Here is a 25,627-nt window from a genome sequence, read left to right as displayed (position 1 = left end):
TGTCCTGGCAAGTATAAAAGTATAATCAATGAACAGTGGGCAGAGATAGACACAGGGTCAGAGAGATGGAAGATCCCCACCAATCTAGGGCTATAGCAGCATAAAGTAAAGGATGGTTGAGGGTCACTATTCAGCTCTATTGGCAAGCTTCAACAAAAAGATGTTTTGTTTCATTCATAGCCTTTACCATAGAGAGGATGACTTCTTCCAGAGCTGTGAGCCGAGGTTCTGCCTCCAAAACAAATCAACAAACAAAACTTCACCACTAAAGTAACCGAAACAGCAGAAAGATGTTAGGTCTCGTTATACAGTGTGTGTACCATTTCCCACAGGAGAATACCTTCTCAATGACTAATGCTCAAGATGGGTGACTTACTGAACTCAGAACTGGCATCAGCAGACATAATCAAATGGCATACATTGGTCAAACTGAAGTCCTTCTCTTTTAACCAAAAGCACATTCTGAACTGAAAAACAGATATATACCAGTTATTATTGAAAAATATGGTAGGATGATGCTTTTAGGTCTGAACCACTTCTACTCGTTCTCCATGTTGATGGTTACAGGCGGCAGGTGAGGACTTGACCTCTGGAAATCCACTACCATCTTATTGGTTATAGCTGTATTGAATTGTATTATATTGTATTATAAAGGTTTTCTCATCCTATTTAATTTACCTGAGCACCCTGTGGTGCTCCAGTGCTGCGTGATAGTGCGCTATCCAGGAAGTAAGTGCAGAGTCAACTCCCATCTCTATTAGCCTATTAGTCTCTCAGTAACAGGAGTAGGATGGTGTTGAATGCACTGGAAAAGACAAAAAACATGATCCTCACAGCAGCATTCCCTCTGTCCAAGTGGGACGGATTCCGATGAAGCAGGTGGAGGATGGCTTTCTCCACCCACACCTTCTCCTGGAACGCAAACTGCAGTGGGACAAGAGTGTGGCACCCCAGGGGGCTGATGTGATGGAGCAGCAGTCACGCCACAGTCTTCATGATGCTGAGTGTCAGGGCGACTGGTCTGTAATCATTCAACTCCCTTGGGTGTAGCTTCTTAGGGACAGGGATGATGCAGGGGGACCCTCTTAAGGTGGCACCAATTGCCTTGAAGCTGGAACTCGGGACAGCGCTCATCAGTAAAAGTGAACATCCAATCTTTAAGTGAATATCTTCAGGTGAAAGCAAGCCCATCTAACAGATATTACTGTGACACTGACTTAAGGGAGGAGGTCATTTTTCACTATGTGTTAATGCACCATAAGGGTAAATGATTATAATCCCTTCCCGCTGTGTTCTGAACCTTTCAATTAGTTTTTTTTTTTTTTGTTTGTTTGTTTAGCATTTATGGGCTAATAGGTGCTTTTCTGCTCATGACATGGCCGAATATCATAAGGGAGCAGGTTGTCTTCAGGTCCTTTTTCTCAAAGCAAAGAAACTCTTGAGTAAAAGGTGAGATTTGTTCGCATAATCCTTCCCAAGAATTTTACTAATGATCCAGAAACAAAATTAAACTGACGAGACATTAACTATAGTTTGTCTTCATACTGTCTGCAAAGAAATACCAGAAAAGCTAAATTACATTGTATATTTACAAAAGTGTCATACAGCAAAACATGGTCACTTCACAGATAGCTTCAGTTTTGTAGAGAAAACACCACAACTGAAGAATCGCCTGGTGGCGATGGCTTAAGTTGATAAAGAATTATTTCAACAATTACAAATGGGAGTTCCTAAAAAAAAAAGAGAAGAATTTCAAGGCTCTAGACAAATGAATGACTTCAGGAGTACATAATGTCAGATGGTGAAATCTGTTGAAAGTAATGGTAAATTACATAAAAAGATCTGTAGGTTCACAAATATGTGAAGCCTTCTTATAGCTTGTTCTTATTTTACAGCTTGATATGCCACAGGATGAGGCGGGCTCACACTCAAATAACCAACTCAATCCTGCAATAGCTCTGCTCTTAAGGATCGTAACAGTGTTTCTCATGTTTTCCTCCACTTCATGATAAGTTTATCATTTTCATACATTTGGTCCAATGTTGAAATAAAACAAATTGTGCGGACTGGTCATTTTTTCACAACATTTCCTCTACATTCCAGGCTGACAACAGTTTCACTTCATTTCCGCATGTTGATTTTGGGTGAAATACAGATTTCGATTAGAAAATAAAGATTAGACTCACCTTCTAAAGTCTGCGACTTGCCAAGAAATGCACCAACAATACTGAAAACATAATTCTTTGGGCGTACCAGCTGCAGCACATTTTAATGTTCTCTCAAAGATTCAAGATGACTTTATACTAGGGCTAAATGAAACAGTGGCTGCCTGGGAGACAGAAGGTCAAAAACCCATATTTTCTAAAATGAGAGAACTCGACTGACTTCCTTCAAACAAATTCCTTCAAACCAAATTGGCCCAGTATCACGTATTTGTGACGTGTGATTTCAGCTCATTACACGAAAAGAAAATACAGTCTTGTTGCAATTTAGTTCCAAACTGGAGTTCTATAAGGGCAAAAATTACTAGTACTAAAACACTGCATACACATTTATGAGACAATGATACGATGCATTTTCAATAAACTTATTTATATACTTACAGTGTCTTTGGGTGAACAACTTCACTACTCGGTTTGCCGTTGACAGTTTTCAAATAAGCTATAGGATAGATAGCTTTTGTGACTGACAGGAGCATGTTCTTGGCTGTTTAGCACATTCTGGTGTGACCAGACTTTAATATTTCTCACATTTAGTCATTTAGGGGAAAAGATAACAGATACTAGAATGATCCTACAGCATCTCACTTGAAGTCAAGCATTGTCATAAAAAAAAAAAATATTTATATCAAAACACTCCTAGCCAATCATAAACCGTAATGGCATGGAACTAGGTACATGTTACAATAGCCATACTTGGTATTCAAATAGCTGAGAGACAAAAAGGAAACAATGAATAACAGAATAAATGCAAAGGGACAAAATGTTGGACTTTTGTCCAAATAAAGTTAAAGCACAGGCACAGAAATGTGACAACATGACAAGCTGTCGGCCCACTTCTCATCACTGAGGGAGGGGGGCAGTTTTGTCTGTTAGTTCCACAGGGTGAGAAAGTCACGCAGACAGAGTCAGTGAGGCCTTGAGGGTTCTCCCATCCTTCCATCCTCCATTTTCATGGTAGATGCACTCAACAGTGAAGTAATCAATAGCTTCAACGGCAGATATTTATTGTGGTGGCCTTCGTAACTTCATCCTTAGACCGACAGGTGGTGCGACACTTGTGAACCTCTGATTGGTAGCGATGACCAGTTAATTTACACAGGCAGGAAACAGTCTTTGCCTGCTGGAGGGGCAAATCTGAACATTTAAAATTAGCTGCTTTAAACCAGAGCCATTGGAGATTGTGTTGCTTTATAAAACTTGGGGTACTCAAAAGAGGCTTCTCTCGATATAAAAAGTCACTGTTATACCATGGTGTTGCTCTCGCCCACTTTGTCCACATACTGAAAGAAAAGAAAGACGTGTGTTAAGAATCATCGGCTTTCAGGCCACGTGTAAAGCATGAGCTGACACACAAATGTAGAGGCTTTCAATGAAATGCAAAGTGTTAGTGGGATTAAACCAATGGTGGGACTTCACAGCATGGCTATTTTCCCACAGAATTTGTAAAAGGCAACATGCATGACATACAGGGATACACCACAGGTGAACAGGACCAACAGTATTGGATCCTGGCTTGTCTCGTCTTTGAGGAATGCCATTTTTTGAACCAAATTTTACATACATTATTTGAATTATTGAGCATATTTAAGTAACTGGACTCTCAGTAGCCTGGAATGAATGCTACAGTTTCACTACTTACAGTTGTAGAGAATGCTGGCTGTAGCCTAGCTAGCATGCTAGTCCGTCGGCAGGTTTACTACCAACTGACCGTAAAATGTTGTCTCAACTCTAGTAATGTGTTTCATGGCTTTTTATGGCTCTCGAAGTAGGCTCACTTTACAAGGTAATGAGTTCAGCTTTTAAAAGCGTGTCAATATAGGCAGTAACTTTTCACTTGCCTTTACCTTGTTTTACAGTAAAACTCTTATTCTCCTCTAGATGAAAAATAGGATTTCTGAAGAGGCAATTCACCAATTTCACCTGTGGTGTGTGCCTCTAAAATCAGATACGCAAATTAAATTATAAGGTTATAAAGACATTTCCTCTCACAAAACTAAAAAATAGGATCTCTCTCCATGGTGACGCTCATCTTCTGAATATTGTGAAGCTGTGTTAGAGATGTTAGCATGCAAGGGAAAATCGGCAGTGACTGACCACGACTGCTGATTGTCCTCAGACCCTACGAAGGCTTAAAAACAAAAAAAACAAAAAAACACACACACACACAGAGACGTTCACCTCAAAAGAAAGTTTTCCACACAACAGTATGGTAGAAAAGGGAATCAACCACAAAATTAAAACTAATTCTAGACTGAGTCCCTACTTGCTGTCTTGTGTATTTTAAAGCCTTTTTGTGGTTGACATACTGCCATGTTTTCACTGTGTGTGCAAACATTTTGTGTCAAATTCATGTGTAGCTCAAAATTGTGGGCTAATGTCCAACGAGATTACTACCAAAGTGAGGTGCAAGGGTGGACCTGTGATTTGATTGTGGCAATTGGGCTAATCTGTTGTGGTTGAGGTGTTGGAACGGGGTGATCAATGATCAAGAAAAGAGCCATGCCGCATGTAAACATAGCAGAGCTGCAGGGCTGCAGCGGAGCTGGGTAATACTCACTGCACTGATGAAGGGCAGGTTTAAGATGGAGCCGAGGACTGGTATTCTTCTGATAAAGCCTACAACAACTGGGAAGAAACCCCTGAAAATAAAGACAGGAAAGAGAGTGACACCAGGGAAGACACAAAGGTGAGCATATAACCTCTAAACATGTACAATCCCAAGGAAGTCGATGACACATGGATGGCGTTTGGTCTGGGATTAAAGCGTTAAAATTGAAATAAAAGCAGCTTTTCACACTTTATTTAAACATCCTTATAAAAACGACATGATTGTTGAATCTAATTTTAAGTAATGAACCGCTCTACCTACCTACTGAGCCACAGCCACCCACCCCATATTACATCATAATATATCATGTGGGATCTTAACATGTGACTGCCAGTCTGCCCCGATCTTTGTCCGCTTTCTCTTGTCTTACCTGAATAACAGAAAAAAGCCATAGATCTCAAGCACGACTCCAATGATGGGCCAGCCGATCAGCACCACAAACACTCCCCCAAGGAAGAAACTTGTGGCCTTCAACTTATGCTTCTGAAAGAAGAAGCGGAAAGTCCTCTCCAGTCCAATGACAAAGGCGAGTCCGGCAACGAATAAGATCTACAGTAGGAAAAGAGAGAGTGGAAGAGTCATTCACCACCTCAAGGACACAGAAATCGGTCCCTACTGCTTGACTGAGTCTATTTTTGTAATCAGCATCCTATGAACAACTGGTGGCGTGATTAAAAAAGTCAGTAAATAGGCAAGCATGAAGGAATGACAAGCTATATAGCACGTCCCAATGTGGCATCGATACATTCCATGTCCCCTAAAAAAAATTACATGTGACACAGAATGCAGCCAACACAGAGGAGGTGGCATCTGTACGTGTTCCCGGCATTACTGGTGCCATCAATTCATGCAGCAATGCTCACGTTTCCAATGGCCAGAAGTGCCTTGTCAAAGAACAGGATCATCCCAAAGAAGAGGAAAAACACGCCGAAGCCTGTCAGTCCCATCCCAATTTCTGCAGAACACAAATAGACAAATAGAGAGCAGACAACACATTAACACTCTTCATCTCAGTTTGAGTGTTTGGCTCTAAAACACCCACGTTGAAGCCACTTTAAAAGAGATTTGAACTGGTATGTGGAAGATATGTTTCTCTTGCTTTTTTAGGTAAAGATCAAACTTTGTTCTTGATCAATATAAATAGTTGATAGGGGATAGTCAAGCTCTGTCCATCATACTGTGTTCTTTGCACAGATTTAAACATAATATATCTATTTTATGAAGCATTTCATTATGCAAACAATCAATAGACAAACGACACTGTACCTAAAAAAAGAAAACATAGTGAGGTTTCCACTGGGGCACCATAGTTCATTCTGAATGTAAAGCTTTACCAATCGTTTGACATAGAGACTTATAACATACAATTCAGGGTACGTTAAGGCCATGTGCGCTGTGTAGTTTAAGTTGTTAGTATAATCGCTGTAACTGTTAGGAATTTGTGTCACTGTACGGTAAATCACGAGGAAACATTTCAAGCTAACTTTCTTAGCACTGAATGCTACATGCTAGTTAGCTATCGGCTATAGTTGGTTCAGATGAAGCCGGTTCGATAGAGATGGCACCAACTCACAAAGAGGCTCAAATAACAAAGGTCTTACTTTGGGAATCCGTTAGCGAAATCATCTTGACACCAAATAAGCAGCCGAAGACAAAACGGGAGCAGATGAAGACTTATATAGAATCCTCAAGTAGTCTTTTAAGAATATGTTAGATGACAGCTGCCACTGCAGCAACAGCCACGTCTTCCGGAAACACACCTTCTAGCGATGTCATCTTCCGGAACAGCACCGTGTCGCGTTCAATGCAACAACTGTTACTGCAACGCAGTTTTTATTATTAATATTTATTGCCAGAAGAAATATGACACCTATATCGTATATTTATTTCATATATCCATTAGAAATATACTCAATTGCACAATACTTAAATATGTTTAAAAATGTAAAATATTTTAAAGTATAAAATCATTTTCTATGATTCTTGAATGCATCACAGCTTGGTAAAAGTGCTGTTATTTCCTAGTTTTGTTCCGTCAGGCAGCAGCTCTTATGTGGAGACATAAGAACATGTTCATTTTAAACATACTCCATACGCTCAATTTGTGGAATGCATTAAAGCGATTGATTGCCAATAAAATGTGTTATGTGTCGAGCTGGCGGTGGGGTTTGTAGGTAGCCTGGCAGACTAAGCCCAGGGAAAAGAAATACAAATCGTGCACAATTTACCGGACGTGTGTTTTTTTTTTTTCTTTTCTCTTGCCGGGCGGTTCGCTTACTATAGCAACCGTGAAGTGGATTCAGCAACAAGGAGGTAGTTTGGACGTTGCCGAATGGTTAGTCTCTTGTTTAACGTTATATATTTCAGTCTTAAAAAGTTAATGCAGCCTAAGCTTACATATATAGGTATAGAGGACGACAAGGGTAAGTGCGCTTTGACGCTTTGTCCAAATGAACAATTTGTTGAAAATATCCATCACTAGCTAACAGGTGCTAGTTAACGGCTTTTTGCTGCTTCAACTGTGATGAAACAGGTGCAACGCTCTCGAATCTAGCTAAGATAGCTTACCCTAAGATAGATTTAATGTAACTATGAGGCTTGATGTTAATTTTGGCCTAGAGTGGCCAAAACTGCAGTAACTTTTTAAAAGAGTGCACATGTATAGTGAAGTATTTGTAGGTGTTGTGCAAAACTAATAATTAACTAATAATGATGTTAGCCGGATACTGTTACATGTTATTAAATTCAAATTGCGTATTTTCCATATTATCATTCTAATAATAACCTGGTCAGGAGAACTGTATTTATTTACAAAAGTAAAAGTAAAAGTAGAAGTACCACCTGCACTAATACTCCAGCATGTTTTTATCGTACAGGAACTCAACATCTGTGGCAGACTGAAAACTGGCTTCTTTTGAAAAATCTGTCTGGGAAAATGAATGTTGGTGGTGGAGCTAACGGTGAGTTTTTCAGTTGACGTTTAGGCACTGAACTGTTTGCATCAGCGTTATTTACACAATAAGTGAGCAAAGCCTCATTAAAGTTAACCTTATTATGATGGTGCTTTCTATTTTGTTAGAAGTAAACAAAACTGACAAATATGTGTTGTTTAGTTGACTAAGGCTCATCTCACACTTTTACTCATTTTGGTCAGACAACTCTAAGAAGACTTTCTGGTTATTGAACAATGTGCTTCTGGGATCATTTAAAAGCTTTATATGGATACTTCTGCCCTATCACCTCTGTAGCCACCACTCATACTGTCACTGGCTGCAGGCCTGACATTGCACACAATCAGCTGCTTTTACCAACTCATCTTAGAGGATTTCACTCTTGCTCTTTTAATGCACCACTCTTTCCCATTCTTATTGCCGCTCTGGGATAAAAAATTTAAAAAAAATTCTGATTCACAAATGATTTTTGCCCTTGACCAGAGATATGCTTCACCTACAGAATCTTTTCCACACACACAGGTGTGTGACTTTACATAATATGTCCAATCATTTCAGTTTCCCGAAAAGAGCATGACTTTTCCTGGGTTGACTAAAGATAATTTCTTGTGAAGTATAGCAGGAGTATTATTAAATCAGGGTACAGTTAATACATATTATAGGAGAAAAATGTGATGCTGGTTCCATGCTGATGAATTACAGTGTTTTGACTATCAGGTCTCACACATGCATGGTTACTAGTCCTCTGAGGATCACACCTCCACAGCTAATGATGTCATTCCTTGTGTTTGCGTCCCCCTGGAGCAGTGGCAGTGTTACTTGCTGTCAGTCCCCATGATGTCAACATCCTCCTCAATACAAAACAACTGCAGGATTGCCACAGACAATCCTGAGACGTTTACATCTTTATCACATTTTTTGTTTTTTAAAGGGGTCTCTGTCTCCGTCCTTCCATTAAGAGACTGCAGTTAACTTGTTTTAAGCCACTTGCAATTATTACTGGTGTTCTTGTACAGATGTGCAGGCGGAGCTGGACTCGGTGGAGGCTGAGCTGGAGTTGGTGGAGCTGGAGCTCACAGAGCTCCTGGAGAAGCAGTCCAAGCTGACTTCTCGGAAGAATGAACTGTTGCAGCAGCTAGAGGAGGCCTGCGATGCTGCGCAGCCTTCATCTTCTTCGTCCTCGTCATCTTCAAAGTCATCTGGAGGTGAACCACGGATGAGCAAGCAGGAAATGCAGCACTATGATGGCACAGGTACTGGGTAGACATGGCCACACAAGTTCTATGGTTCTTGAAAATCAAATGCAACAAAGCATTCAAATACGAAAGAAACCTCATTTTTGTTCACTTCAAGTATGTAATTGGATTGTGACGTTTACCGTTGCATAGAATGGCAATAGGACCTTTTATTGACCTGTGTTCTCCCTTAATTCTGGTTAGATTTCCCATGGTCTAAAGAAGTGGAGCAGCACCTGAAAGACTCGTTCCATCTCTCCAAGTTCAGACCACTGCAGCTGAGAGCTGTCAACCTAACTCTAACAGGCAAAGATCTGTTCCTGGTGATGCCTACAGGGAGAGGAAAAAGTCTCTGCTACCAGCTGCCGGCTGTCTGCTCCAAGGGTACATTGAGATACAGACACATTATTTTAGAGTGAAAACTCTGTCCTCCCTCTGTCCACTGCCAGACTAGACTGTTTAATCGATGAACTGTGTAAGCACATACATATTTGACTCATTGGCCTTGCTGTAATCATGCGTCAGGTTTCACGCTGGTTGTCACTCCCCTGGTGTCCCTGATGGAAGACCAAATCATGTACCTGAAGTCCATCAGCGTGTCAGCAGTCATGCTAAATGCATCCAGTAGCAAGGTAAGGACCAGCAGTTTAATATCTAAACGCTGCAGGCTGTGTTTTATTATTTTTGTAGTCCAGATAAAAATGTAGACACTATGACGCAGGTTTTTGCACAAAAGAAAAAGTTTACTTCTTTCATCATGTAGTTTGTGTAAGAGTATGGGCTTGGAATTAGGATCTCAGTGCAACATCCTAAGAATTACTGACAGCCTTGGCTAACAAGCAGCAGTGCAACTGCAGATATTAGTCCCGCATACCAGAGGTAGTTGCATCCTTGCGGTGCCACCGGTTTAAATGTGTCAAGATGTAACATGCACATGAATGAATACCAGGTCCCAAAGCTTCCCCGCAGGACATTCAATTGTCACAAGATGATTAATGTTATTCACTTCTTCTGTCAGTGGTCTTAATGTTATGCCTGGGTAGTGTATGTCAATATAGGTTAAATGGCATTTAACCTTTAATTGAGTACATATGAGTCTTGAAAGATCCAGTCACTTTAGATATTGCTGTTTCTGTTCTTATAGGATAGCAGTGAGTCAAAAGTATAGCCAAGGTGCCCTTGATCATCTGTATCATCTCTAATAAAGCATAAGTGCACATAAAAACAAAAAATTGTTCAGTAACATTTCTAGCGTCATTGTACATGGAAAAAAAAAAACCTACTATACAGTTATTTTCAAGCATTCTTTAATGTGGTTACAGGAGCATGCCAAGACAGTCATGGCTGGAATGACGGATCCAAAGGCCCCTTTCAAGCTGGTGTATGTGACTCCAGAGAAGATTGCTAAAAGCAAGCTGCTTATGTCTCGTCTGGAGAAAGCTTACAACACAAATTTGCTGAGTCGTATCGCTGTGGATGAGGTGCACTGCTGCAGTCAGTGGGGACATGACTTCAGACCAGGTGAGGGCTTCCACAAGTAGACCTCAAATCAGCTTCTTTCAGGCAACATCACATTGATTTCAAAGGTTTTGGGCTTAATATGCTGCCTTTTTCTTTATTGTTACGTAGATTATAAACTTCTAGGCATCCTGAAGAGACAGTTCCCCAAGGTCCCCCTGCTGGGCCTCACAGCCACGGCAACCAGCAGTGTCCTAAAGGACTGTGAGAAGATCCTGTGTGTGCAACAGCCAATCACACTTACTGCCTCCTTCAATCGGACCAACCTCTACTACGAGGTACCAATGGCCACCACACACACAAGCCACATTTTAGATGCTCAGATCACCCTTCTGAGCATTAGAAGTGTGCATTTCTCTGCATCAGCATGTGTAATATGAAAAGAACCCTACTGGTATTTGTTTTGTTTTAGCACATTACTCCAAACTGCATACCCTACTTACTGATTTACTTTGACTGATTATGCTGTATATCTGTCAGCTATATTAAATCTGTTATTAAATAATAGCCTGTATAAAGTTGTGACTTTACAAGTGCAAAAATTAAAAGAACTTGTGTACTCTTGATACTCGCTAACATTTTTACATTTTCCCCTCAGGTTCGTATTAAACCTTGTGACAATGAGGCCGCAATAAGTGACATTACCTCTCTAATCAAGAGCAGGTACAAGGACCAGTCAGGTAATGTGATGAATCAGATTTGGATATGTTTATTTTAGGTCTGTCTGAACGGATCTAAAACACTGTGTGTATGTGTGTATGCCACAGGGATCGTGTATGTGTTCTCCCAGAAGGATGCAGAGTTGGTGTCATCTGAACTGCAAAAGAGAGACATTCTGGCATATCCTTACCACGCTAACATGGACCCTGAAGACAAGTCCCGGGTTCACCGCAAATGGACCTCTAACAAAATCCAGGTACTGATTTTGAACACACACCGGTTGTATATCTGGGTTCCTAGAATCTCTAGGTCTAGATTTGCCCTGTAGCTTGGTTTATGGTGATTGAAATGATCCCGATGAAATGTAGATGTTTCCTCTGATCATGAAATATTTAGAAAAACTAAATTATTCACTGCTCATTATTTTCTTTTAAACTATATGAACTAGCTACAAGAGGAAGCTAAAAACCTCACCAAATATGAAAACAGGCTATACATCTAATAGCTTGTATAAAAACTTCAGGGTAAAACATAAATACTGCAGTCGCTGTTGGCATGTTTGTATATGATTGTGTTGTGCTGTAGGTGGTGGTAGCCACAGTGGCGTTTGGCATGGGAATCGACAAGCCTGACGTCAGGTTCGTCATCCACCACACCATCAGCAAGTCCATCGAGAACTACTATCAAGAGAGTGGACGTGCAGGTAGTCACCCATCATTTTAATCAAGACACAATACAAGTCATTTAAGTATTATTATATTGTTGCAAATTCATTGAACTCATTAATATATTTAATTATATTTCCTCTTTCTGTCTTGTGTCTGGAGGTCGAGATGACAAGCAAGCAGATTGCATTGTCTACTTTGGCTTTGCTGACATCTTCAGGATAAGCACCATGGTGGTGATGGAGAATGTTGGACAACAGAAATTGCTCCAGATGGTTGACTACTGCCAAAATGTTGACAGGTAACAGGCCACGTGACATACTAATGGTTACACACCAGAAGCTGAATGTCCCTTGACTTTGATGTCTTTTCATGCGAAGGTGTCGGCGCTCTCTCATGGCTGTTCACTTTGATGAGGTGTGGGACGATGAAGGATGCAGCCAGATGTGTGATACTTGTCGCAATGCAAAAGGTGTGTTTGTCAAAAGTCATGGCTTGATGTGAGCCACATAGGCCGTGTTCTCTAAATTAAAGTGAGTGATCATATGAGCTCTGCCCCTTCAGACTACACCACTGTGGACATTACCCAGCATGCCAGGGAGGTGGTGCAGATTATGGAGGTGGCAGCATCCATGGATGAGAAACTTACTCCACTAAAACTGGTGGAGGCCTGGATGGGCAAAGGCCCAGCCAAGCGGAGGAAGATGATCCAGACCACTACATTGTCTCGGCTGCAGGCTGAAGCTGTGATTGTCCGCCTGCTGCTGCAGGGATATCTCAGGTGACTATAGTTTCTCCACTTTCTGCTTGAGATACACTTATTAGAAAGTTGACCTACTTTTATCTGATATTGTGCTTTTTTCTGATAATTGTTAGGTAAAGATTATTTTTGCTGCTCCCAATACATATCCTAAAAACAAACACAAAGTTATGCTATTGATAAGAACACGGTTGGGACAGTTCAGACTGTCTGACACCAGTAAATGATTCTTGGCTGTCTGCTCTTTTGGCTTTCCCCCGTTTGACCTTAGGGAGGATTTCAGCTTTACTCCATACACCACCTACTTCTATATGAAGCTGGGGCGCAAGGCCCCTCTGCTGAAGAGCCAAACACATACACTCAACATGAAGATGAGGACAGCAGGGGCCGCTGTGGTGAGTAAATGTCACAAGTGAAACTTATGGGCTTCTGTGCCTGTGCATTGTATGTTTTCTCTGCTGTAATTATTATTATTATTCACAACTCAAACCTAGCAAAATGTTTTTTAAAAAGTGACCTGCATAAGATTTTACTTCTTTGGATATCTTGTAGTCATTTTGCTAGTAATGCGACCAAAGATTAGACCAAAGATTCAGCTACATGCTCAACTGTTTCTAAATCTGACTGAGTGAAGAGCAAAACTGATCTCAGCATTAGTAAGGAGGTAATAATATATCTAACATTCCTGAACTCTATGTTACAGGAAATCTTGGTCTAAGACTTCCAATAAAGTTTAGTAAAACAGCATGACTGTGTCTTCAGTAGTGACAAAACGAACTAACTGCAAAACATCTCTAGCCCAAGAACCAAATCCAGACTACATCTAAATGAGTTAGTTAGTTAAGGAAGTGCAGATATAACTTTGAATTGCAGATATACTGCATATGTCATAACAAATGACCAAATATTTATTCAGTCATGTAGGAAAAAGAACAACTTCAAAATACACACGGTCACTGTACAAGGCTGCACAGAATAGTGATTATTTAACAATTTTCAGTTCATTTTTGATTATTAATTATTATGGAGACTACAACAGTAATATCCTGTTATTCAATGAATTTGTTGAAATAACACAGGTATATGTAGCACTGGTCTTGTAATGATCATTCTTTCTGTATCTCCTGTGTTGTGATATATCTTCCATCTTGTGTGTTCTTTGTGAGACCTCTCTAACCTGTTTCTTCTTTTCCAATGTGTCTTTTCTGTGTCTTTCCACCATGTCACTTTAAAATGTTTTTACACATTTTCTCACTGTCTTTATTTTTGTACAGGTAAGTGAGAAAAGTAAAAATTTTCCCTTTAGCTCGTTATCAGTACATCAGCTTGTTGGTCCGTGTAGAGATGAGTGGATCTTTGTGTTTCCTTCCCTCACTAGCACACAGTTTCTGACTCATTATCATCAGTACACTAACCTGACAAATCTTTGATGAAATCTTTGTAGGTCCACTTCTGTTCTGCAACTAATATATTTTGTGTGATTTACATCTGTGTTTAATGAATAAGGTAAAGGTATGACTGGCTAAAAGAGTAATAACTAATAGCCACTCCCTTGATTTATTTACAAAAGAAAATTCTGCCAATGAATGGCTCTTAAGTTTCATTACAGAAGTGTTTGAGTTAATTTAATTGTTAGGAATCGAAGTGTGAAAATAAAAAACTTAAGGGTTGAAAGCTGTGCACATAATTAATAAGTACTTAGATTAAATAATGTTTAAACTTTAGCTGGTTCCTGCTGCAGGTGGCTTGATTTGCTGCTGCTATTTTGTAAAATTTTGGGATTCCGTCATGAGCATGAGTTAAACTGGATGAATGAATGCTTTGGTTTCCTTTCCTGTCCAGACTTGTCCCATGTCCTCCCCTCTAGTGTTCCCTTGTCCACTCCATGTACTGTAGCTGTGAACCCTCTCAGGTAAAGAACTTTGTTGATGACCTGCAGGTAAAAGCTGCGAGTTGCCAGGGCAAAGCCAAAGAGGGAAAAAGATCAGTTCAAAGCGCTGGAGATGCCCCTGTGTCCAAGAAAGCCAAGACAGAGCTTCCCTAGCCCCCTCCCTCCCCACCCAGAAGACAAGTTGACAAAGTACAGTCCATCATTCTTTCTCTGTTCACTTCTGCTTCTCTTGGCATGCCCAGACTTTTACTCCATGCTTCATATTGGATCAGACGAACGTTGGAAGATGATTAAGTATTGAATCCAGTTTTTATTTAGATGTTCAGGTGTAAAAACAAAACTATCTCTACAAATTCTTCATTGTGCCACATACAAAGTGCCGTCATTCATGGATTATTATGCAGCTTGGTGTAATAGTTCAAATTGTTATTTTATTTTGACCGTGTAAGGAAAAATGAAATCTTAACTGTAGCTTAAACGTAGCTTGGTGTTATGACTGGCAGGTTGTCATTTTGAGCATATTTACAGAGCTACAACAAAACAGAAACATGATTGAATGTATTCAGTATGATCTTGACTAGAAGTGTCTGTCTAGAGATGTAACATTAAAAGTCATCAGATACATCAGATGTACTGTAACTTGCATGACAAAGTGTAATGATGGATAAAGTGGGTCACACTGTCGGCCAGATTTTATGTTTGTTTACAGCTTGGTTAACTAATTGTGCTGCATTACCTATTAACTGTTTCTTGTAGCTGCATACCATTGGCTGTTCTGAACTGATTAAACCACTTAATGGTCTGGCAGCTGATTGTTCAGAAGACATCAAACGGCCGTACCTTTGTCTATGATTTCACTACATAGTTTTTCCAGAGAGTTGCCAGGATCTAAAAACATCCCTCTGGTTTTCCCCATTTTGTTGTGACAATGACAACAGTTGCCTAGAGTACTGTCAGGAAAAGGATGTGCAGTAGATCACAGTGGCCTTGTACTTTTTGAATATTCAGGAATCCCAGCCTGTTGCTCATTGTCTTCGGTGCCGCTCAACAGCATGCTTCAACTAACCAACACTAATATTTCATCACACTGCTAACATGGTCAAGGTTTTCTCACTGACTGCATGGACAGCTTAACTATCACTTTCTACTTTTGCCACATGTTGAAGGCAATACGGTAACTTCACTGTGTGATTTGCTGTATTTTTACAAATTGAACTATATGTGCACATCTTATGTGTTATTCCTGAGTTAACATTTAGTTAAACTAACTCTGGATTTCATTGTTACAGGACACTGTTGAAGTCAATGGTGAAGAAGTCAATATAACATTTTACCCCACTGGCATGGAGAATAGCTGCTCACCACAACCAAAACAGAAACTATTGAAGCAACAGAGAAACCTGTCTAGGAAACAAGACTTGAAACCTTTTAGTCAGATAGACAGACAGATGGAGAGAGCAGATAAACAGATGGAAGACAAATGCAAAGAGGAAGAAGAGAAGAGGACACCTATTATGTCCCATCATGTAGTTGAAGTTAATGTTGAAATTAATAGAGTATATAACATAGGTAGTGACAGTCAGGAAACACCATCACATCCAGTTAAACGTTGTTCCAAACGCAAATCGACTTCCTCTCAGAGAGCGAGGAAAAAACCCCCGGGCAGTGTAACAGCTACAGCAGGCTGTGACACCTTCACAACGTCCGTGCCCAGCTCTCCATCTCAGGTGTCCATCATCTCTGACACGGCAGCCGAGGAGCTCTGTGACCTCAGGAACTACTACAGCAAACAGCTGAAGAGAATAAACTACATTTCCCATGAGTATCTGGGACAGCCTGCAGAGCCAAGTGTCCTGGCATGTATCTGGGAGCCTCTGAAGAGCCTCCGTCTTCCCCGCAGGGTGACCATCACCCAGACAGCACGTAGCTTATGGACACGTGTCAGCGGCAGAAGAAAACTTGTCCACCGCTGATGTTTAATGTTCTGCTCTCTATTGTAAAGAAGCCAATATGTGTAGGATTTAGAAATGTGACTTTGGAGTTACCTGGTGCTTACAACCAAATCCCTATACACATCTGCGGGAAACACTGGGATGAATGAACTAAAAGCATCATATTATAGTATTGTCGACTTTTCAACAAACACTATTTTTATGATGCTGCAAGAGAAAAATACGCAGCTCTACCCCAAATCAGAGGAAATTAACAAAACAGTGCAAGGTGGGGAATACAAATGTAAAGGAACTCATTATTATGGGCATGATTTTAATCTTTTTAAAATCCCTCAAGGAAAAATATGTAACCTGACACTGTAACATCCGTAGGAGGTGATTATTGATTGTGTGCCCTGTACTGTATGCTCATGATGGAACCACATGTTCATATGTTAACCAACACATCCAGGATTTCCTTTAACATACTAACAAACACTTCCGCCACTGTAAATCTACCAGGCTTGCCACAGTAATGTCACCTTTCTGGCACTGACAGTGACACTGGCTTTTTGAATAAACCCGTAACCAACCGACCCCCAGGGAAGTTTATGCTAACAGTGATGTGTTGAAAGTGAAAAGTGAACAATGCACACTGACCCATGTAACTGCTTAAGTCAATGACACATCAGATTATCACGATAATTATTATAAAAACAATATGTTATAAAGAACACACTGTTTCCTCATACATAAAAAGCACAGTGACATCCACATTTATGATTAAAAAAACCTGAAAGAAAACTCAAATAGGGATATTTCAGAAAATGTCTGGCATTGTATATATTTAAATGCATATTTTGAACAGTGCATAAACCCACTGGTCTCATTGTTACAGACAATGAATGAATATTTGTGTTCAAACCATGTTGTTAGTTTCTGTAGATTTTCTGTGAAAATATGGGTTCCCTTAATTTCTGAGTATAGGTCCCTTGAAATGATGCTGATATAAAAATGATGATAAAAAAAAAATTCATTTTAAATTAGTAATAATTTTATTTATCATTTCCTGTCTTTTGTATTAACTGACAGTCACTGGCGCCCCCTCCTGTAAGGCTTGTGTACCTGCAGTCTTCCCATGGTGTCACTCTGAGCCTGAGCCTGCAGGGAGTCAAAGCCCCGTCCTGACACAGAAATAAACTGAGGTTGGAGTGGCTGTGGGGAATCTGCAGGTACAGTTTTTTGTGTCACATAAAATTCCCTCCCAGCTAATTGTGAGAAATGACTAAAGTGTCACAACAGACCTTATGGAGCTCTGCGGTGCTCTGTGAGGTGAGCAGCAGAGTCTCCTTGTTTGGCCTTGATGGCAGCTTTGAACACTGTTCATCTCTGAGAGAGCTTCATGAGTTAATCACTTAGAGGTTTTAATCTGTTCAGAAGGAGTTGCCTCATCTGCTGAGCATGTGGGGCTCCTTTTGCTCTCTGTAGTCCAGCTTATCCCAAACCATTCATGTGACTGGATCAAGGTCATCTAATGCAGCACCCTGTGCTTGGTTAGTGGTCATTAACGTACATAGTGGTCACATTTAATGCCTTCACAGTATGGTCCAGGTCAATTTTGGCCCAGACCAAGAATTCTAAACTGCAAATGTATTTACAATGTCTAAATAGCATATGTCATTAATAAGTGTTTCAGAGAGCAAGGAGAAATGAATTGAAATGTGTGTCTTTTTATTACAATGCAGGGGTTTGTGCGTGCAGGTGCAGATCTTGTGTTTGTGAGACACCCCTTAACCTCTGTATGACTTCAGTTCCCTTTGTTCACCTAATGTGATCACTCCTTGATGTTTTACTGTTTCACCATTATGAGTTTCCAGCAGGTAGTCTGTCTCTGCACAGACTTCTCATGACAGTATCGAGATCCTTCTTGAACTATGTCACCGCTGTCCACCACAAACATAGCCTATACAGTTTCACACTTTCAAAATGACTTAAAGCTCACCTTGCTTTTAGCCACACTGGTAGATCTAAAATCCATCTCTATAGATGCAAATTTGACCCAAAACAGCCTATGTAAAAACGTAATGGGTTCAAAATATTTAAAGTTTTGTGTATTTTGGGTCACTTTGGAGATGTCATTATGTGAGGTAAATGTCAGTGTCTCTCTTTGACGTTTACGATTTTTATATGGGAAAAATACCATCATTGTTATTAATGTGTACCTTGATCTCAAAAACACCTAACACAGTACAAAAGTACAAATGAATGAAGTTTGAAGTTACCCAAGCCTTATGCTAGCCTCATGCCAGCTGATTATCTAGACTAAAGGAAGAAAAATACCAGCTACTCGTCATATATACTATGAATCCCATGTGTAATACAGGTCCACGTAACTTTACCTTGGTTACTACTAGGTTATTATGGCTAGCGTGCTAATGTTATAATGATAATACTGAATAACAGCAAGACTAGCTTAATTTTCACTATTTATAATTTTTCTGAGTAACTTCAAACTTTTAACGGCGACGGTGGATGAACACAGAGACTGAGGAGAAGGTAAACACAGCTCCATGACTGATGAGATTGGGCTACAAAACATTTTACAAGCTCATTTAAGTAAGTAGATGCTGGGCTAGTTAGGTGAGGGCCTTTTACATACTGACAGGTGTTGACAATAACATTTATAGGCCTGTTAATGGTGAAAATAAGGCATCCGCACAGCACATCTGCCCCATAGGGTTGCACTGTAGAGTCTTGGTTCGAGGTATCTAACATGGCGCCCATGATTTGAATTGGCCCGACTCTAACATATGGCTCTGAAGCCAAAGCAAGTAGAGCTCCCTCCTCCTTATTAGTGGATGGGACTTGGAAGAAAGTAAAAATACTAAAATACATATCAAATGCATTTATTTCAAGGACATCAACTTCCCACCAGTCTCTCAGATGAGTGGTGAAATGTCTTCAAGAAAGTCCAGTTGCCTTTCTTCAAATGCCTTTTTGATGCATTTTCAAGTGTCCATTTTTCTGAATTTCATTCATTTATTTCTTAAATCAGGATGTGATCTCATGACTACAAGTTGCCATGCTAAGTGAAGCACTTCCTAGGACCATGAGAGTAGGAAAAAAATAAGTAAATAAGTTCAGTGTATAATCCAACATTTCTTTGTAACTGATGGAGGTGCAGCAGAGTGTACTGTTAACTAAACAAAAGACTTTATGGATCTACCTTTGGGAAAATTTAAATTAACACACACACACATACAGGTTGAGCCACATTAATTTCATCTGTTCACCTCTGAACTTATTTGCATTTATACATAATCACTGTGCTCAACCCATGTGTAACTAACTTCCCACACACTTTTCTAATTGTGTTTCGTACCACTTTATTGCTCATATTTATTCACACACAACAGTACACAAGGCAATTCCCCAAACTGTATTTAGAGTAGATGGTGCATTCAGCATAAAGCTTCCAATGAATAACTAATGAGATGGATTTTGGTATCAGCTTCAAAGAGAACCACCTAGAGAGCAGGAGCAAACACTCTCCCCAGAGTGTGTTTTATAATCAGCTTGAAGAACACCTGAGAACACACTTAATTTCTGTCTATCTCAAGTGGGAGTTTCATGTCTATCATTCATTTATGTCTCCGTCATTTTAGTTCATTGGATATTTGAGTGCAACTTACAAAGTAAAATAAGTATTTATTCACAGGAAATGCAACACAGATTTTATTATTCCAACAGCGTCACTGCTGGAGATTGTGTTTAGCCACTCTACACAGTTATTTGCATGTGAATCCCTCTGCAACATACCACCAGCTTCTGTACTCTTTACAGTACTCATTACATGTGTGAAGAACTGTTTTTCTTTTCAATCTAACGTCCCAAGGATCCCAGGAAACAGGGTACATACTCCAAAGAGGATCCACTTAGGCCTTGATGATTACCCCAAGTCAGAGGTCAAAAGTCAATTTCACTGTGACGTCATTTACAGCAAAAATAATAATAATAATACTAACCTGACTATAGGCTGCAGAAAGATGGACAACAGAACAGCTCCCCAAAAGTGAAGTCAAAACAAGTAGAGCTGACGACTGGCTGCAGTACAGGCCATAAGCTCCACCTCCTCCATGTTAGTGGATGAACTAAAACACAAAAGTAACCATCAATATTTCTTTCTCAAGGATGGTTTCTGTCATTTTAGGAAGTTAGTGTAATGGTGTGTACTTAAGCGTGCATTTTTCTGATAAGTTTCATTTTAGTTATTTGACGCTATAGAAACAGGATGTGATATCATAATGACTACGTTGCCATGCCAACCGTTCCCTGAGAGATTGAAAGTGTGGGCAGGTTCGTCGACAACACGGCTCCGTACTGCATAGATTCCAATACAAGGATGTGGGCTTGTGTTGTCCATACTGGCAGTATCATCCAACTGTTTTTGTTCAAAGTGGAATTGCATAGACACTCTTTCTATCAATGCTGTTTCACTGTTTTACAATGAGTAGAAGATGACCCCTGCTAGGGTCTTGTCAGTAGAGTGCGCCAGAGCCTCAGCAGTCTTGACTTTTGCCATGGGCTCAGATCCCCACTTGTTTCACCAACTGACACTTCCTGCAGCATCAGTATCTACAGTTCTGTACAAACATTTTTAGGCAGATGTGAAACATGCTATAAACTGAGAATGCTTTCAAAAGTTGAAGTGTTGATGGTTTATTGTCATCAATTAACAAAATGCAGTGAATGAACGGAAGACAAATCTAAATCATATCAATATTTAGTGTGACCACCCTTCACCTTCAAGGCACCATCAATTCTTCTAGGTATACTTTCACACAGTTTATGAAGGAACTCGGCTGGTAGGTTGTTCCAAACACCTTGGAGAACTAACCACTGATCGTCTGTGGATGTAGGCTTCCTCAAATCCTTCTGTCTCCTCATGTAATCCCAGACACACTCAATGATGTTGAGATCAGGGCTCTGTGGGGCATGCCACCACTTCTTGTTCTTCTTTATGCTGAAGATACTTCTTAATGACCTTGACTGTATGTTTGGGGTCTTTGTCATGATGCAGAATAAATTTGGGACCATCATACGCCTCCCTGATGGTATAACATGATGGATAAATATCTGTCTGTATTTCTCAGCATTGAGGACACCATTAATCCTGACCAAATCCTCAACTCCATTTGCAGAAATGCAGCCCCAAACTAGCAAGGAACCTCCACCATGCTTCACTGTTGCCTGCAGACACTTATTATTGTAGCGCTCTCCAGCCCTTTGGCGAAGAAACTGCCTTCTGCTACAGCCAAATATTTGTAATTTTGAGTTCAGTCCAGATCACCTGCTGCCATTTGTCTGCACCCAGTTCCTATTTTTTCATTCATAGTTGAGTCTCTTGGCCTTGTTTCCATGTCAGAGGGATGGATTTTTGACTGCAACACTTCCATGAAGACCACTTCTGGCCAGACTGAATGAATGATGTACTCTGTGTTGGTCAGCATCAGAAATCTTCACTTCTCCTTCTACTAAATTCAAAGGGAAAGAAGCTTGATGTGTTTTTCATCTGCTGCACTAAGTTTCTTTGGTCGACTACTGTGTCTATGATCCTACAAAATCCCTGACTTCGTGCAGGTGTGTAAGGACAAAGAGTAGAAACATCAAATATTGATGTGACTTCGATTTTTCTTTGCTCACTTTGCATTCTGTAAACTGAAAAATAAACACGCCTGCCTAAAACTTTTGCACAGCTGTGTTTATACATCCACAATCTTAAGGAGGTGAAAAGCACACAGAAATAATGTCACACACTGATAACCATTGGTCTCTGTTTTACATTTCATCATCTTTTAGCATGCTGTTTGAGAATATTCATTCAGGTTTTGACTTTTTTTTTTTTTTTTTGTGCAGTGTCTCTTGTTTATCTCCGGTGTTCTTCCTCCTGGCCTCAAGAGGCTCCTGCCAGACATGTTGTGCGCTGGAGCTGTCAACACCATAAACTCTCTTAAAGGTAGATGAAGCTGCTGTAACGATGTGAAGAATGTTGCACACACACACCTGCATACTAATAGGTGAACCCTGTGTACATTTCTCTTTCCCAGCAGTCATTAGTGAGATAAATCCTTACAAACACATAAGTAATCCTCTTGTGCACACACGCATGAATGACAATGAAGATAAAACATCAGTAATTAATATACAGTATGTGAAACACATTTTAATGCCATGAATGTTCCCTCCAAAACCAGCTGTGTGTTAACACCAGTGGCGTCCGTCTATCCTTGTGGCCAGGTCTCAGCTGATGAGTTTTCTGGTGTACAGGCTGATGGCCTCGGACCTAATTCTTACTTCTCACTCTGCCACCCTCAAAGGCTTCCATATGACAGCACCACGTTCTGATCACGTCTCCTGTCTTTATCACCACATGGCCACACTCATCCAGTCCAAATGACATCCTGGTATCTTCATTATAGATTCTGATGAGGTGGTTAGTTGGAGGAGCTGGCTTTTTGTGAAGCCGCAGGTTATTGATCAGTACCTCGAAAGTGTTATTGATGTTATGGTGAGCCTTTATATATATATATATATATATATATATATATATATATATAGACAATAGACAGATTGGATGACTGCCTATTGTTACCTTATCATTATTAATAATATTACTTGATATCATATAGAATCAAGCTGTTCAGCCCTTATTGAACATAGGCTACTAAAATAGTCAGCGAAAATAGTGAAGGTTTGATTTGGGCCTACCCCTGAATGATAGACCCGAATGACTGCAATGATGTCTGCTAGTATTTCAGGTTTAAGATCACTCTTCCCTTGTTATAATTATAATATTTTATTTGCATACAAACATGTTCTGCTCCTGTTCTGTTAGGTTCAAAATATGCATTTTGGAAGTTCAATACACACACACCTATGCTCCAAAAACCAGCAATCTGACTCATGCCAGTGGTGAGAGGTACAGGTAGAGGAAGATATAACTCATGGTGTCTCGTGTTCTCTCCCTCGGGTTAAGCTGATCCAGCTTAATCAGAAGAATCCAATAAATAGGGGGAGGAAGATTGGCTCTCTTTCTTTCTCATCTCCTTCTACACAGCAGGACCACTAGCTTATTGCTGTGGCTCTTGATTTGGTGATTTGTAATGTTTGATGGGTCTGGATGTCTTCTTTTTTGTTCTTATTTTTGATTAGGGTTTAGTTCTGATATATAGGGTTAGAGCGGCACACCAGGTCCTTCGCTTCTTTTAGGTATTTTGACTGGCCCATCAGGTTCAGTTTTCTTGTTTGGATTGCCTGTTTTTTTGTTGCTGTTACTGAATCTCAGTTTCAGTGAAACTCTGCTTGTGTTGGACCTCTTTTTTGCTGAGAGCCTTTTGCAGGGGGGTCCTAAGACTGTGCATCTGTTGGACTGTGTCTGTCCTTTCTGTGAACCGCTGCACTGCGTTTCACCCCCATTGCAGATCTATAATCATGATAAAAGCTGGCCTGAGCCAGATCTTTGTCACAGGGACGGCAGTCAGTAAATAGCATGTTTGATTGTATTTAAGCCCTTCCCAGCGGACATCCAGCAGAACATCAAATAACTAAGCTCAGTATTTGATGTGCCCATTAGATGGAGTTGTTGCCTATCCAACCTCTGCAGTTCCTCTTACACTTAGTATGGGTTAAGTGTCTTCTGCATCTTGTATTCTATTGCTGTGAGCGCGATTTATCTGTATTTTGGGTGTATCATATAAAAGATAAATGTCAACAGACTATCACTATGACTATAAATGCAGCGTGATATATCTCTCTTTGACCCGTGGGGAACTGCCTCAGGCCTTGTCATTCTGTATTTTAATAAGTTCTATCAGCATCGTGGGACTGAAACAACACACTGAGGCATGTTGGATAAAAGCTGCTGATTCTGAATCGCTCTTTCTTAAACTTGGGGGCTAGTGAGAGGCAGAATGAAGGCGGAATGGCCAAAGTAGAAACCGGAGCTGATGCAGGGTACACCTTGGACAGGCCATCCATCACAGGGCTAACAATAATACCACTGACTGGTAACAAAAGCACTTTCCAGATTTTTTGGCAGTGCAATGCTTTGAGCACCTATAGTGTGAACACATAGCTGTTGTGGCTCTACTAACATACTGCTCACAATATTTATATATATGTTATATGACGTGAATTTTCACTTTAGTGTTTTTGTCTTCTTCTATCCCCATCTTCTATAACCGCTTGTCCTCTGGAGGGTCTTGGGGGGCTGGAGCCTATCCCAGCTGTCCATTTCTGTCTTAAATATCTTTTATAAAGCATATAATTGTCTGCACCAGATAGATCAGGTGTCTGTGTAATACTGCCAAAGGATGGCAAATGATGGATGATGAAGTACAGTGAGAAGTATGTAGATGGTGAAGAAATGAATGGACTAATCAATAATTCTTGAGATACCCCAAGTACTTACAGACGTTGCAACACAGAAGCATCTGCAACCACTGTGGTGAGACCCATTCAGTTTTAGAGAAGGCCTTTTAAGGATTATTATAGTCAGTGGTAGGGAGGCAAATAAGGAGAAACATCGTCTGACAGGGAGATGGAGAAGTTGGGTTTAAATGCAAGTGCGCCAGGGAAAAGGTTAAGAAATGAACGAAAACAGGACATCCAAGGTGAGGCATCTGATATTTCTGAATGCCAGCCTTCACTGAAGACTTTAATCTAAAGTGTCATAATGTTAAGACTTTTGACTGCATTTGTTTCTTTTTTTTTTTTTGCTGTGGTTCAGTTGATGTTCAGTAAGTATTTCTTTTGTAAGCATTTTCCAGATAGACTTTCAGCTGCTGCTTGTAGGCTTTACCCCCTTGTACTTTTATTGTGAGGTTTGCTGACCTGGTATGGTCACTGTGATAAGACTAATACCAAAAATGAACATTCTTTGACATTAATATGGCGGTGATGGCAGTAACCAGACTTCCTTTCTGGTGTACTGTAAGTTAGAAACAATGTCCCTTCTTTGATAAAGTCTTCTGGCTGTCTCTTTGAATAAATGCATAAAAAAAGAGAACTCCAACAGAGGCCTTCTTTGATAACGATGTGTATCCCTCTGCCATGCTGCATAGAATTAAACTGAATCTGATTCATCCCATAAGAATTGCCACACGCAGAGAACAGAGCACTGCCATC

General features: G+C 40.2%; 2 protein-coding genes across 5 annotated transcripts; one reads left to right on the top strand and one right to left on the bottom strand.

Annotated features, from left to right (window-relative positions):
• Positions 1–1,571: 1,571 nt before the first annotated feature.
• golt1ba (golgi transport 1Ba) lies at positions 1,572–6,590 on the bottom strand. Of its 2 annotated transcripts, XM_047575802.1 has the most exons (6): positions 6,432–6,590; positions 5,694–5,785; positions 5,201–5,379; positions 4,780–4,861; positions 4,317–4,350; positions 1,572–3,502 (listed from the first exon to the last, which is right to left on the bottom strand). In XM_047575802.1, exons 1-5 carry the CDS (start codon positions 6,454–6,456, stop codon positions 4,342–4,344), a joined length of 387 nt encoding a protein of 128 aa, XP_047431758.1. In that variant the 5' UTR covers positions 6,457–6,590; the 3' UTR covers positions 1,572–3,502; positions 4,317–4,341. The 2 variants fall into 2 exon arrangements, with proteins under 2 accessions (XP_047431758.1, XP_047431757.1); XM_047575801.1 differs by lacking the exon at positions 4,317–4,350 and having other exon boundaries at positions 2,574–3,502.
• Positions 6,591–6,870: 280 nt separating this feature from the next.
• recql (RecQ helicase-like) lies at positions 6,871–17,484 on the top strand. Of its 3 annotated transcripts, none has more exons than XM_047575924.1 (15): positions 6,871–7,165; positions 7,707–7,790; positions 8,798–9,034; positions 9,221–9,400; positions 9,542–9,648; positions 10,339–10,537; positions 10,646–10,812; positions 11,133–11,214; positions 11,302–11,450; positions 11,780–11,897; positions 12,022–12,160; positions 12,240–12,331; positions 12,424–12,640; positions 12,891–13,014; positions 15,800–17,484. In XM_047575924.1, exons 2-15 carry the CDS (start codon positions 7,766–7,768, stop codon positions 16,481–16,483), a joined length of 2,520 nt encoding a protein of 839 aa, XP_047431880.1. In that variant the 5' UTR covers positions 6,871–7,165; positions 7,707–7,765; the 3' UTR covers positions 16,484–17,484. The 3 variants fall into 3 exon arrangements, with proteins under 3 accessions (XP_047431880.1, XP_047431879.1, XP_047431881.1); XM_047575923.1 differs by having other exon boundaries at positions 6,871–7,253; XM_047575925.1 differs by lacking the exon at positions 15,800–17,484 and adding an exon at positions 14,559–14,682 and having other exon boundaries at positions 6,871–7,253.
• The last annotated feature ends 8,143 nt before the right edge of the window (positions 17,485–25,627 follow it).

Source organism: Mugil cephalus, chromosome 22, assembly GCF_022458985.1.
Source record: "Mugil cephalus isolate CIBA_MC_2020 chromosome 22, CIBA_Mcephalus_1.1, whole genome shotgun sequence".
Taxonomy (NCBI): Eukaryota; Metazoa; Chordata; class Actinopteri; order Mugiliformes; family Mugilidae; genus Mugil; species Mugil cephalus.
This window is presented reverse-complemented; position numbering and strand designations above follow the sequence as displayed.

Coding starts and splice junctions, on each gene's coding strand:
- golt1ba (XM_047575801.1), bottom strand. CDS start 6,456: ATGATTTCGCTAACGGATTCCCAAA. Junction 5,380..5,693: donor CACTTCTGGCCATTGGAAAC/GTGAGCATTGCT, acceptor TTCCTACTGTAG/ATCTTATTCGTTGCCGGACT. Junction 3,503..4,779: donor ACCTGCCCTTCATCAGTGCA/GTGAGTATTACC, acceptor CTTTTCTTTCAG/TATGTGGACAAAGTGGGCGA.
- recql (XM_047575923.1), top strand. CDS start 7,163: ATGGTTAGTCTCTTGTTTAACGTTATATATTTCAGTCTTAAAAAGTTA. Junction 11,215..11,301: donor CAGGTACAAGGACCAGTCAG/GTAATGTGATGA, acceptor TGTATGCCACAG/GGATCGTGTATGTGTTCTCC. Junction 13,015..15,799: donor GGACAGCAGGGGCCGCTGTG/GTGAGTAAATGT, acceptor TCATTGTTACAG/GACACTGTTGAAGTCAATGG.